General features: G+C 46.4%; 1 protein-coding gene across 13 annotated transcripts in view; it reads left to right on the top strand.

The window, feature by feature from the left end:
* PTK2 (protein tyrosine kinase 2) overlaps positions 1-12,990 on the top strand; it is a 171,714-nt gene that overhangs the window by 64,807 nt on the left and 93,917 nt on the right. For 5 of the 13 annotated variants that reach the window (XM_073590411.1, XM_073590409.1, XM_073590399.1 and 2 more), the window contains exon 1: positions 5,598-5,788. The exons of 5 other annotated variants lie outside the window; for them this stretch is intronic. In XM_073590411.1, the coding sequence (XP_073446512.1) occupies positions 5,743-5,788 (46 nt within the window). In that variant the 5' untranslated portion in view covers positions 5,598-5,742. Of the gene's footprint in view, positions 1-5,596; positions 5,789-12,990 lie in introns of those variants that run through there. 3 more of the 13 variants (XM_073590400.1, XM_073590398.1, XM_073590410.1) reach the window with 2 other exon arrangements.

Here is a 12,990-nt window from a genome sequence, read left to right as displayed (position 1 = left end):
GCTGTATAAATCTGTATGCAGTGAGCTCCCCCTAGTGGTGGCTATATAAATCTGCATGTAGTGAGCTCCCCCTAGTGGTGGCTGTATAAATCTGTATGTAATGAACTCCTATTCGTGGCTGTGTAAATCTGTATGTAGTGAGCTCCCTCTAGTGGTGGCTATATAAATCTGCATGTAGTGAGCTCCCCCTAGTGGTGGCTGTATAAATCTGTATGTAATGAACTCCTCCTATTCGTGGCTGTATAAATCTGTATGTAGTGAGCTCCCCCTAGTGGTGGCTGTATAACTCTGCATGTAGTGAGCTCCCCCTAGTGGTGACTATATAAATCTGCATGTAGTGAGCTCCCCCTAGTGGTGGCTATATAAGTCAGCATGTAGTGAGCTCCCCCTAGTGGTGGCTGTATAAATCTGTATGTAATGAACTCCTCCTATTCGTGGCTGTATAAATCTGTATGTAGTGAGTTCCCCCTAGTGGTGGCTGTATAAATCTGTATGTAATGAACTCCTATTCGTGGCTGTGTAAATCTGTATGTAGTGAGCTCCCTCTAGTGGTGGCTATATAAATCTGCATGTAGTGAGCTCCCCCTAGTGGTGGCTGTATAAATCTGTATGTAATGAACTCCTCCTATTCGTGGCTGTATAAATCTGTATGTAGTGAGCTCCCCCTAGTGGTGGCTGTATAACTCTGCATGTAGTGAGCTCCCCCTAGTGGTGACTATATAAATCTGCATGTAGTGAGCTCCCCCTAGTGGTGGCTATATAAGTCAGCATGTAGTGAGCTCCCCCTAGTGGTGGCTGTATAAATCTGTATGTAATGAACTCCTCCTATTCGTGGCTGTATAAATCTGTATGTAGTGAGTTCCCCCTAGTGGTGGCTGTATAAATCTGTATGTAATGAACTCCTCCTTTTCGTGGCTGTATAAATCTGCATGTAGTGAGCTCCCCCTAGTGGTGGCTGTATAAATCTGTATGTAATGAACTCCTCCTATTCGTGGCTGTATAAATCTGTATGTAGTGAGCTTCCTCTAGTGCAGGGCTGTGGAGTCGGTAAGCCAAACCTGCGACTCCGACTCCTCAATTTCCCTTACACCGACTCCCACATATATTGCTTATATTTAAGTGAAAAATGTATTGTAGTACAATGTGAACATCAGACATTTAATCATTTCTATGATCCAATAATCAAGATATTTAGAACATAATATCTATTTATTGGAATACAACTTTAGAACACAAAAAAATGTAATAAATTGTAAATATGTAATACACTGTATACATGAACATGTATACGGTACAGACCAAAGTTTGGACACACCTTCTCATTCAAAGAGTTTTCTTTATTTTCATGACTCTGAAAATTGTAGATTCATTCTGAAGGCATCAAAACTATGAATTAACACATGTGGAATTATAGAATTAAAGTGTGAAACAGCTGAAAATATGTCTTATATTCTAGATTCTTCAAAGTAGCCACCTTTTGCTTTGATTACTGCTTTGCACACTCTTGGCAGAGCAATGCCTGTCCTGGGTGTCCTTTTGGGCAGCTATGAGGTGTACCTGACTGGTGCTAAAAAAAAAAGGAGTGTTAGTCTGTGTGCTATCCGGCTTTCATTCTTTTTGGTACAGATATGATATGGATAGACAGATATGGATAAATGGATATATAGAGCAGATTTCTAATCTGCTTTTGCTATTGAAAACATTATCTATGAGCTCAAAAACGTTTCAGGTGATGCCGTTTTTTAAAAAGCTAATCTGCTTGTGCAACTGAAAAATGTATCCTCAAAAAAACGCAGGAAAAACGCTGTGTGTGAATTTAGCCTTAGATCAGGAAAAGAACAGTCATTTATAGGACATTTCATAACTTTGCCAAATTCCTATGAAACAATATTCTGCATATTCTGCATTGAACTACTGTACCCAATTTATTATATATTGTCGGAGTCGGTATAAAATGAACTCCACCAAAATGAGCACCGACTCCACGACTCCGACTCCACAGCCCTGCTCTAGTGGTGGCTGTATAAATCTGTATGCAGTGAGCTCCCTCTAGTGGTGACTGTATAAATCTGGATGTACTGAACTCCCTCTAGTGGTGACTATAAATCTGTATGTAGTGAGCTCCCTCTAGTGGTGGCTGTATAAATCTGTATGTAGTGAGCTTCTAGTGGTGGCTGTATAAATCTGCATCTAGTGAGCTCCCTCTAGTGGTGACTGTATAAATATGTATGTAGTGAGCTTCCTCTAGTGGTGGCTGTATAAATCTGCATGTAGTGAGTTCCCCCTAGTGGTGGCTGTATAAATCTGTATGTAGTGAGCTCCCCCTAGTGGTGACTGTATAAATCTGTATGTAGTGAGCTCCCCCTAGTGGTGACTGTATAAATCTGTATATAGTGAGCTCACTCTAGTGGTGACTGTATTAATCTGTATGTAGTGAGCTCCCTCTAGAGGTGGCTGTATAAATCTGTATATAGTGAGCTCACTCTAGTTGTGACTGTATAAATCTGTATGTAGTGAGCTCCCTCTAGTGGTGGCTGTATAAATCTGTATGTAGTGAGCTTCTAGTGGTGGCTGTATAATTCTGCATCTAGTGAGCTCCCTCTAGTGGTGGCTGTATAAATATGTATGTAGTGAGCTTCCTCTAGTGGTGGCTGTATAAATCTGTAGTGAGTTCCCCCTAGTGGTGGCTGTATAAATCTGCATGTAGTGAGTTCCCCCTAGTGGTGGCTGTATAAATCTGTATGTAGTGAGTTCCACCTAGTGGTGGCTTTATAAATCTGCATGTAGTGAGTTCCCCCGAGTGGTGGCTGTATAAATCTGCATGTAGTGAGTTCCCCCTAGTGGTGGCTGTATAAATCTGTATGTAATGAACTCCTCCTATTCGTGGCTGTATAAATCTGCATGTAGTGAGCTCCCCCTAGTGGTGGCTGTATAAATCTGTATGTAATGAACTCCTCCTATTCGTGGCTGTATAAATCTGTATGTAGTGAGCTCCCTCTAGTGCAGGGCTGTGGAGTCGGTAAGCCAAACCTGCGACTCCGACTCCTCAATTTCCCTTACACCGACTCCCACATATATTGCTTATATTTAAGTGAAAAATGTATTGTAGTACAATGTGAACATCAGACATTTAATCATTTCTATGATCCAATAATCAAGATATTTAGAACATAATATCTATTTATTGGAATACAACTTTAGAACACAAAAAAATGTAATAAATTGTAAATATGTAATACACTGTATACATGAACATGTATACGGTACAGACCAAAGTTTGGACACACATTCTCATTCAAAGAGTTTTCTTTATTTTCATGACTCTGAAAATTGTAGATTCATTCTGAAGGCATCAAAACTATGAATTAACACATGTGGAATTATAGAATTAAAGTGTGAAATAACTGAAAATATGTCTTATATTCTAGATTCTTCAAAGTAGCCACCTTTTGCTTTGATTACTGCTTTGCACACTCTTGGCAGAGCAATGAATGTCCTGGGTGTCCTTTTGGGCAGCTATGAGGTGTACCTGACTGGTGCTAAAAAAAAAAAGGAGTGTTAGTCTGTGTGCTATCCGGCTTTCATTCTTTTTGGTACAGATACGATATGGATAGACAGATATGGATAAATGGATATATAGATAGAGCAGATTTCTAATCTGCTTTTGCTATTGAAAACATTATCTATGAGCTCAAAAACCTTTCAGGTGATGCCGTTTTTTAAAAAGCTGATCTGCTTGTGCAACTGAAAAATGTATCCTCAAAAAACGCAGGAAAAACGCTGTGTGTGAATGTAGCCTTAGATCAGGAATAGAACAGACATTTATAGGACATTTCATAACTTTGCCAAATTCCTATGAAAAAATATTCTGCATATTCTGCATTGAACTACTGTACCCAATTTATTATATATTGTCGGAGTCGGTATAAAATGGACTCCACCATAATGAGCACCGACTCCACGACTCCGACTCCACAGCCCTGCTCTAGTGGTGGCTGTATAAATCTGTATGCAGTGAGCTCCCTCTAGTGGTGACTGTATAAATCTGGATGTACTGAACTCCCTCTAGTGGTGACTATAAATCTGTATGTAGTGAGCTCCCTCTAGTGGTGGCTATATAAATCTGTATGTAGTGAGCTTCTAGTGGTGGCTGTATAAATCTGCATCTAGTGAGCTCCCTCTAGTGGTGACTGTATAAATATGTATGTAGTGAGCTTCCTCTAGTGGTGGCTGTATAAATCTGCATGTAGTGAGTTCCCCCTAGTGGTGGCTGTATAAATCTGTATGTAGTGAGCTCCCCCTAGTGGTGACTGTATAAATCTGTATGTGGTGAGCTCCCCCTAGTGGTGACTGTATAAATCTGTATGTGGTGAGCTCCCCCTAGTGGTGGCTGTATAAATCTGTATATAGTGAGCTCACTCTAGTGGTGACTGTATAAATCTGTATGTAGTGAGCTCCCTCTAGTGGTGGCTGTATAAATCTGCATGTAGTGAGCTCCCTCTAGAGGTGGCTGTATAAATCTGCATGTAGTGAGCTCCCTCTAGAGGTGGCTGTATAAATCTGTATATAGTGAGCTCACTCTAGTTGTGACTGTATAAATCTGTATGTAGTGAGCTCCCTCTAGTGGTGGCTGTATAAATCTGTATGTAGTGAGCTTCTAGTGGTGGCTGTATAAATCTGCATCTAGTGAGCTCCCTGTAGTGGTGGCTGTATAAATATGTATGTAGTGAGTTCCCCCTAGTGGTGGCTGTATAAATCTGCATGTAGTGAGTTCCCTAGTGGTGGCTGTATAAATCTGCATGTAGTGAGTTCCCCCTAGTGGTGGCTGTATAAATCTGTATGTAGTGAGCTCCCCCTAGTGGTGACTGTATAAATCTGTATGTAGTGAGCTCCCCTTAGTGGTGGCTGTATAAATCTGCATGTAGTGAGCTCCCCCTAGTGGTGCATTTGGAGCATTTTTTATTTGAACCTTTCATTATTTTCCTTCTGAAAAATTGTGAATGAATTGTAGCTGTGAATTACATTCTAGAGGCGTGTCCCTGCTTGACTCTGTCCAATCAGTATCAGACTGTAGGGACACGCCCCTTTAACCATGGAAATGGTAACATCCTCTCTTCCTACAGTCCCAGGAGGACTGAGGAACAGCACAATGCAGAGCGCTGGGAACTGCCGCCCCTCTGTTATTCCTCCTGGCAATGTATGAAGAGATGGCCTAGCACAGTGCTGCTGTTGAAGTCTCTGATTGGACAGTGTTGTGGATAGGGGTGTGTTCACACTCGGTAACACCCAGTTTTCCAATTTGGTCACTACCGTGAAAGGACAATATGTCACGAAAAATCCGTTTCCGAATCGGTTGGATCCGGTGAAGCGTCCAGAGCTGGGACCTCCTCAGGTGACAGTGGTAACAAAAGGTGAAAATGAGCTTGGTCATTAAGGGGTTAAAGGGGAATGTACAAAATGCCTGCCCTGCCGCCTGCCCTGATTCCTGAGGCTCCTGTCCCTTTAAATCCCAGTGTAGCGTGAGATTAGCATATTCACAAGGTGTATGCAGATGACGGCCCGCCCCCCGCAGGCCCCGCCCTCGCTCTGCTGCTGCTGGTGGACCGGGATGCGGCTCGTGTCCGGCCCCGGCTGCTGCTGCCGCTGCTGCGGGCGGCGCTGAGTCGGGACGTTGTCGCTGCCTGTCGCGGTGTCCGGGCCGCCGGCCGGGCGGGCCCCGAGCAGACAGGTGCCGCCATCTCTATGGAGAAGAGCGGCTGCAGCCCATTCCCGATCTGCTGGGCGAAAGGTAAAGGAGGGAGGACCGGGGGGGGGGGGGGGCACATCCGGGGCCGGCAATGGCGCGACTGGACACCCGCGGGTTAACCCTTGCCACCCTGGACCCGGCAGGGATTAACCCTCTCTTGGCCGTCTGACACTAGCGGGCCGCCGCTCAGGGGTTAATTAACGCTTCACCTCCTGGCGCAGACCTGACAGCTGTCTCTGACTCCCAGTCCTGTTAACCACTTAGTGACTGGAATTTTAACCCTTTGAGCTTTCAGGTGGTAAGGGGTTAATGCAGGTTTATGGCGTTAACCCCTCACCCGCCACCTCTCTGTGTACAGGGCAGGTTCTGGGTTTGGCCATCCTTTTTGGTTGGGCAGGGGTTAATCTGTGCAGGGTTGGATTAACCCTTTTGGTGCTCGCTGTGTCTCTCCCTCCTGCATGGCCTTTGTTTGTCCCAGGATCTGATTCCACTTCTTCCGCCCGGACAAAGGGCAAAAAACCACTGAAATCAGGATATTAAAGATCTGCAAATGATGACGCGTGAATCGTTCATGTCCCCGGGTGACGCGTCGGACGCGGGTGACGGTGGCAGCGGTGACCTCATCACAGGCTGCCGGCGATGCGGATTTGTTATTTCGGGCTTTTGTTGTGGCGGCGGCCGGCGCTCCTGTCTCTGCACACACGGGATGATGCCACCGACGGCCGCTCTGAGGTCACCGCCTGCCGCCTCCGGACTAAGCGACACCACGGATTCTGCCGCATCCACCGCCATAGGGCGTCCCGCGGCCCCGGCGCCGTCACACACTTACATTGGGGCAAAGTCCCAGACAACTTGTGGCCTAGAAAGTCCAGCACCGCCGACAGCGCAATAAGTCACCGGAACTCAGCGTATTCTTCTAGGTCGCAGCCGTGGCAACCTGGTCGCAATCTCCCAGATTATGGGAGAGGCCGCATGGACCCTCCATAGCGAGGGGGCCGGTGCACGAGGTGGCGAGGCCTTGTGTCCGCAGTTTACGGGGGCCTGTGCACACATTGTAGATTTTTCGCTGGTTTTTCGTATTTTGTTTTCAAATATTTTATTAGGTATTTTAACAAAATTTACAAACATGCTCTTTGTTTATGTAATAATTCACCTTGATAAGTAGGGAAAGGGGGGGAAGGAAAGGGATAGGAGTAGGGAAGGGAGAGAAAGGAGTTTTGATAGTAACATAGACAGAGCTGAACATATTTGTATATCTACTACAAAAAAATTTATCTGTCTTAGTGAGATAATCTTCTTTGAATTTCCATGTTCAAACCATGTACATCGAAAATAGCTGGGAAGCTACCTTTAGCTTAAGGGTAAGAAAAAAAACTTATTAACAAGAAAGTCTTAACTAAACTAAACTAAATCTTGGTATTTAGTGTTCCATATGCTCCATTTATTGTCATATTTATGTAAGCATCCATTTGCTATTGAGAATTTTAGGTCCAAGGAATTATGTGTCTTTAGTCTATCCACAATGTCAGAGAATCTTGGTATGTCAGTTCTTCTCCAGAAGGAGGCTATCATATTTTTAGTTATCAGTAAAAGGTGTATTATAGCTTTTTTAGTTGAGTAATGTACCTCTTCCAAGTCCAAGGAAAAAAGAGCTGTTTGAGGGGAAAGTGTAAAGTTCTTGTCAAGAAGTTCACCAATGTATATGGAAATCTTATTCCATAATTCTGTGAGAGCTGGGCAGGACCAGAAAATATGTTTCAAATCTCCCTTGAGCCCGGGTTTTTCGTATTTTGAATGGTTTCCGGATGCCAGCAAAGTGAGTGAGAATCTTGAAGTCTCGTTCACGCGCTGCAGATTTTATATCCGCAGCACGGCAATTCTTTCAGCGATTTTGCCACAGATTTCACCCAAACTTAAGGGTCTGTGCGCACATTGCGGATTTGGCTGCGGATCCGCGTCTGTTTTCCATGCGGTGTACAGTACCATGTAAAGCTATGGAAAATGAAATCCTCGGTGCACATGCTGCAGAATATTCTCGCAGAAACGCAGCGGTTTATTTCCCGCAGCCGATTCCGCAGCGTTTTTACACCTATTCCACTATAGGAATCCGCAGGTGTAAAAACGCAGGGGAAATCCGCACTAAATCCGCAGGTAAAATGCAGGTCATTTTACATGCGGATTTAGCAAAATCTGCGCAGAAAAAAACGCAGCCAAATAAATCCACAACGTGTGCACATAGCCGCAGCCACGCGCTTCTTGCACATGATTTATCATGGAAGTGATGCCTTTTACATTTGCAAAAAAAACCCCCCAAAAAACCGTTGCTTTTTGGCGAGCCGTGCTGCAGCGGAGAACCCTGCGATCCTCGTGTAGCACACCTAATGCTCGCATGCGGTTTTGTAATTCTTGGATTACCAGAACTTCTGCTATACAAGCACACAAGTGGCTATGCTGGCAATATTTTTTTTTTTTTTTTTTAGAGCGCGATTAATATAAAAACAGCAGTTTTTCTGGATACCGTAATTAATGTTGCTTTTTTCTTCTTGTGAACACATTACTCTACATGTATTATCTGCCAATCCTCGGGGGGGGGGGGGGGGTATATTTTTGCACGCACGTCGGTCTCATGAATATTTAATGACAGAGGGCGCAGGCGCTCAGCCGCAGCCCCGATCCCATTACGTCTCTGCGTTCTCGGCCCATTAACGCTTTTGGCTAATGTTCGCTGTGAATTACTCTTCCCATCATGCCTCTGGGGGACCGGGTCATGTGACCAGGCTGGTGGTGAATACAGCATTCTGGGATAGGCCGGCCTCCATTAATAAATCCTGCGCTGTGTCCTGGCGGCTGCACAGCTGCGGCTTTGTTACTGTGTTGCATCACCCGGTTATAGAGTTCCGATATGAATGGTTTTGCTGCTTTGGGCGCCGCTGCCTTTATTTTTTTTTTTCAACTGCTCTGCTGTCAGTGGTTGGGAACATTGCTGAAAGCCTGCGCAGACCTAAGTCTGATCACAACAGAAGGTTTGGCGCAATGTGCACAGTCTAGGTAAAGAACTGTGAGCGAAATGTAAACCTCTATCATGACTTCGTTACAATGTGTCAGTGCAGGTAAGGCTCTGTTCACACAGCTCATGTTCATTGTAAGCGGCAGAAATGAGAAGCCGTGTGGGGTTACAGTCAGAGCCTGCAAATCTCCACATTCTCCATCCTGCACACAGCTGAAGGGTTGGTACAGTTGTGCCCATGCTGGTGTTTGCGCAGAGGTTTTTGTTTTTTTAGGTTGCATACAGCACTGTGCAAAAGTTTTAGGCATGTGTGGGGAAAAAATGATAGAAAGTAAGAATGTTCTGAGCTGATGGCACTGCTGGACATCTCTTGATTTTGAAGGGAAGTTACCGTACATGATGTGTCTTTCATCTGCTGCACTTGGCTTCCTTGGCCGACCACCACATCTGTCTGCAGTCCTTAACTTTGTCCTTTCTTGCTTCAAAAGAGCTTAACCAGCACTGCCTGACCTTCCTGATGCAGTATAATTACCTTGTGTCTTGTTGCCATGCTCGGTCTGGCCCAGGTGTATGACCTTTGACACGACACCGTCTTCCACAACCTCACTCATACAGCAGAATTAGTCTGTACGGCACCTAGTTTTAAGCCTCTAACCCAGCTATTTCTGTTAATGACTGTGTTTCAACCCAAATATAAAAATGCTGATCCTGGTTGGCACAATTGGTTACTCCAGCGCATGACTATAATTTTACACTTGCATAAAGTCAGGGATTTGAAGAACTGATGAAGGCAATGGGCAGTCACCAAATATTGGTGATCTTTAGATTTCTTAGTTTATTTTTATGAACTAAATACAATTAAGTTCTGTTTATTTTCTATTTTTGTTCACATTATCACCTAGTGACTGTTTTTCCTATCTCAGTCTTGTGCATAATACTGTACATTGTAACAAACACTCAGCTGTGAAGATGTGTTTTTGTTATATTTTTGCTGCTTTGAGGTCTGTGCAGGATTTCAGCCTTCAGATTTAGACTTGAAGTGATGAAATCTTGTAGATCATGAAAAATTTCTGCAATGATTTGAGTTGAAGTTTTGCGGGCGTAGAGTTGCTGTCCCGCTGGGTGCAGAGGTAGTGCCTTGTGGAGGTGCCGGCCCGCTGGGTGCAGGGGTGATGCCTAGTGGAGGTGTCTGCTGTTGGGTGCAGAGGTGGTGCCTAGTGGAGGTGCCGGAACACTGGGTGCAGGGGTGATGCCCAGTGGAGGTGTCTGCTGTTGGGTGCAGGGGTGGTGCCTAGTGGAGGTGCCGAGCCGCTGGGTGCAGGGGTCGTGCCTAGAGGAGGTGCTTGGTGCAGGGGTCGTGCCTAGTGGAGGTGCCGGGCCGCTGGGTGCAGGGGTTGTGCCTAATAGAGGTGCTGGGCCGCTGGGTGCAGGGGTCGTGCCTAGTGGAGGTGCCGGGCCGCTAGGTGCAGGGGTCATGCCTACTGGAGGTGCCGGGCTACTGGGTGCAGGGGTCGTGCCTAGTGGGGGTGCCGGGCTGCTGGGTGCAGGGGTCGTGCCTAGTGGAGGTGCCGGGCCGCTGGGTGCAGGGGTCGTGCCTAGTGGAGGTGCCGGGGTTGTGCCTAGTGTAGGTGTCACCCCGCTGGGTGCAGGGGTCGTGCCTAGTGGAGGTGTCAGCCCGCTGGGTGCAGGGGTCGTGCCTAGTGGAGGTGCCGGGCCGCTGGGTGCAGGGGTCGTGCCTAGTGGAGGTGCCGGGCCGCTGGGTGCAGGGGTCGTGCCTAGTGGAGGTGCCGGGCCGCTGGGTGCAGGGGTCGTGCCTAGTGGAGGTGCCGGGCCGCTGGGTGCAGGGGTCGTGCCTAGTGGAGGTGCCGGGCCGCTGGGTGCAGGGGTCGTGCCTAGTGGAGGTGTTGCCCCGCTGGGTGCAGGGGTCGTACCTAGTGGAGGTGTTGCCCCGCTGGGTGCAGGGGTCGTGCCTAGTGGAGGTGCCGGCTCGCTGGGTGCAAGGGGTTAACGCTCCTCTGCTTGCAGGACGTCTCTCCTGTGTTTGCTTATTTTGGATCCTGGTCCATAGGAGGATCTCTGTACCCTGCGCTCATGTTTGCTTTATTCCTTCACGTTCAGTGCAGCCTCAGCTTCTCTCAACACTTCTATTGTGAGGTCTATGAAATACGATGTTTATCTGCTGGATTTATCCGCTATGATTAGAAGACGTGAGGTGAACGTCAGGATTTAAAGGGAGAACCTCGGCCTCTCTGTGGCTGCTTTATGAAATCGCCCCATAATTAATGTGAGTGGTGCCGGGCCGTGGTAGTGTGAGCTTTGTGCTGCAGTGTAAAGCATGGGAAATGATGCAGACCACCTAGGTGCCCATACACACTAGGGTAATGACAGCGCAACCAGATGACCATGTATTCGTATCTTCTGCGTGGCTTCTATCTCGCTATGGATTTTCCTCCATGGTTTTCAGGCACCGTATTATAGCAGCAATGTGGGTGCTGATTTTATTCCACCCCGTGGCTTCTGGTGGTGCAGAGCCCCCATTGGTGCATTTCCATGGCCCCCGTGAAGCCCCGTTGACGTTTTCATTAGGCATTTTGTCTTCGGCGGTGATCACCGGCGTCCTGTCTGCCATTTCTCATTTGCAGCGCTCCTCTGATTAATTCTCTCGTGGTCCCGCTTTCCCCGACTCTGTAATCCCATCCCCCGTCATCCCTCACTCCATGTTTGCATCTGTGTGTAACAGCTGCCATAGAAGTGTCAGGTACACAGCCGGATACGATAGATGTTCAATGTGGCACATTTTATGGAGAGCGGCGGAAAAATAGTGGGAAGGGTCCTGTGACATGAAGCTGATCTCTTAGTGCTCCTTCTGCTTGGACCCCGAGCGATCAGCTGTAATCTGTGATGACACCAGCAGTAAGTGTCCAGTCTGTCTGCAGCGCCTCTAGAGGAGAAATGAAGCATTGCACAATTATATAAGTGCTGGAGTAATGCAGGACAGGAAGGTCCTCCACCACTTGGGACGCTCTTCATATTGGCTTTCCACCCTGGGGAAGAACAGGGGCCCCTCTATAAACACTTTAATAGGTGATATGACAATGGGATTTGTAATTCAGGCAAACCCCTTCAGAAATGCCGAGTTTTTGCTCCAGCTTACAATTTCCCTTTGATGGACGTTGTCGGTTCTCATTTTCAGAACTGATAATTATGAGGCGATAATGACTGGAACGTGTTTGGGGTAGTCCTCCATGTGTCCTCTGTCGCCTCGGGCCTCCTGTAAGCAGGGCTGTGGAGTCGGAGTTGGAGTCGGTATAAAATGGTCCGACTCCTAAAATATATAATAAATTGGGTACAGTAATTCAATGCAGGATGTGCTGAATATTTTTTTATAGGCGTTTGGGAAAGTTATGAAATGTCCTATAAATGGCTGTTCTATTCCTGATCTAAGGCTACATTCACACACAGCGTTTTCCCTGTGTTTTTTGAGGATACGTTTTTCAGCTGCAAAAGCAGATCAGCTTTTTAAAAAACTGCATCACCTGAAAGGTTTTTGAGCTCATAGATAATGTTTTCAATAGCAAAAGCAGATTAGAAATTTGCTCTATCTATCCATATCTGTCTATCCATATCGTATCTGTACCAAAAAGAATGAAAACCGGGTAGTACACCAATATATATTCTGTTCTATCTAAATATCTTGATTATTGGATCATAAAAATGATTAAATGTCTGAGGTTCACATTGTACTACAATAAATTTTTCACTTAAATATAAGCAATCTGTGTGGGAGTCGGAGTCGGAGTTGGAGTCGGAGTCGGTGTAAGGGAAATTGAGGAGTCGGAGTCGCAGGTTTGGCTTACCGACTCCACAGCCCTGCCTGTAAGGCCGCCTCCATCGTCCACGACTTATAGATGAGGAGAAAGCAGGGACTGTACATTTCTGTGGCGCCCGGCTGACCCTGTGACTGAACGACGGCACCCTGGCAGGACGGCGCGGTGAGCTGCACTTTCCAATCCATCATCTTGTTGGGGGGGTCCTCCTGCTGGTGCGGGCTATAGTATCTTCTTTCTGCGGGGAGGCTCTGAACTATCAAGTGTTTCCTCCCTGGCGTTATGGATAGTGTATGCTCCCCAAGAGAGCAGTTTTGTGAGGTTTTCAGCCTCCTGATATAAAGTCACATTCACACCCTGCAGAAGTTTCTGCGACTGTTCCTCTCCTGTCACTAAGGCCTGAAAAAACA

This window comes from Dendrobates tinctorius, unplaced genomic scaffold, assembly GCF_039654945.1.
Source record: "Dendrobates tinctorius isolate UK_male_01 unplaced genomic scaffold, ASM3965494v1 ptg000116l, whole genome shotgun sequence".
NCBI lineage: Eukaryota > Metazoa > Chordata > Amphibia > Anura > Dendrobatidae > Dendrobates > Dendrobates tinctorius.
This window is presented reverse-complemented; position numbering and strand designations above follow the sequence as displayed.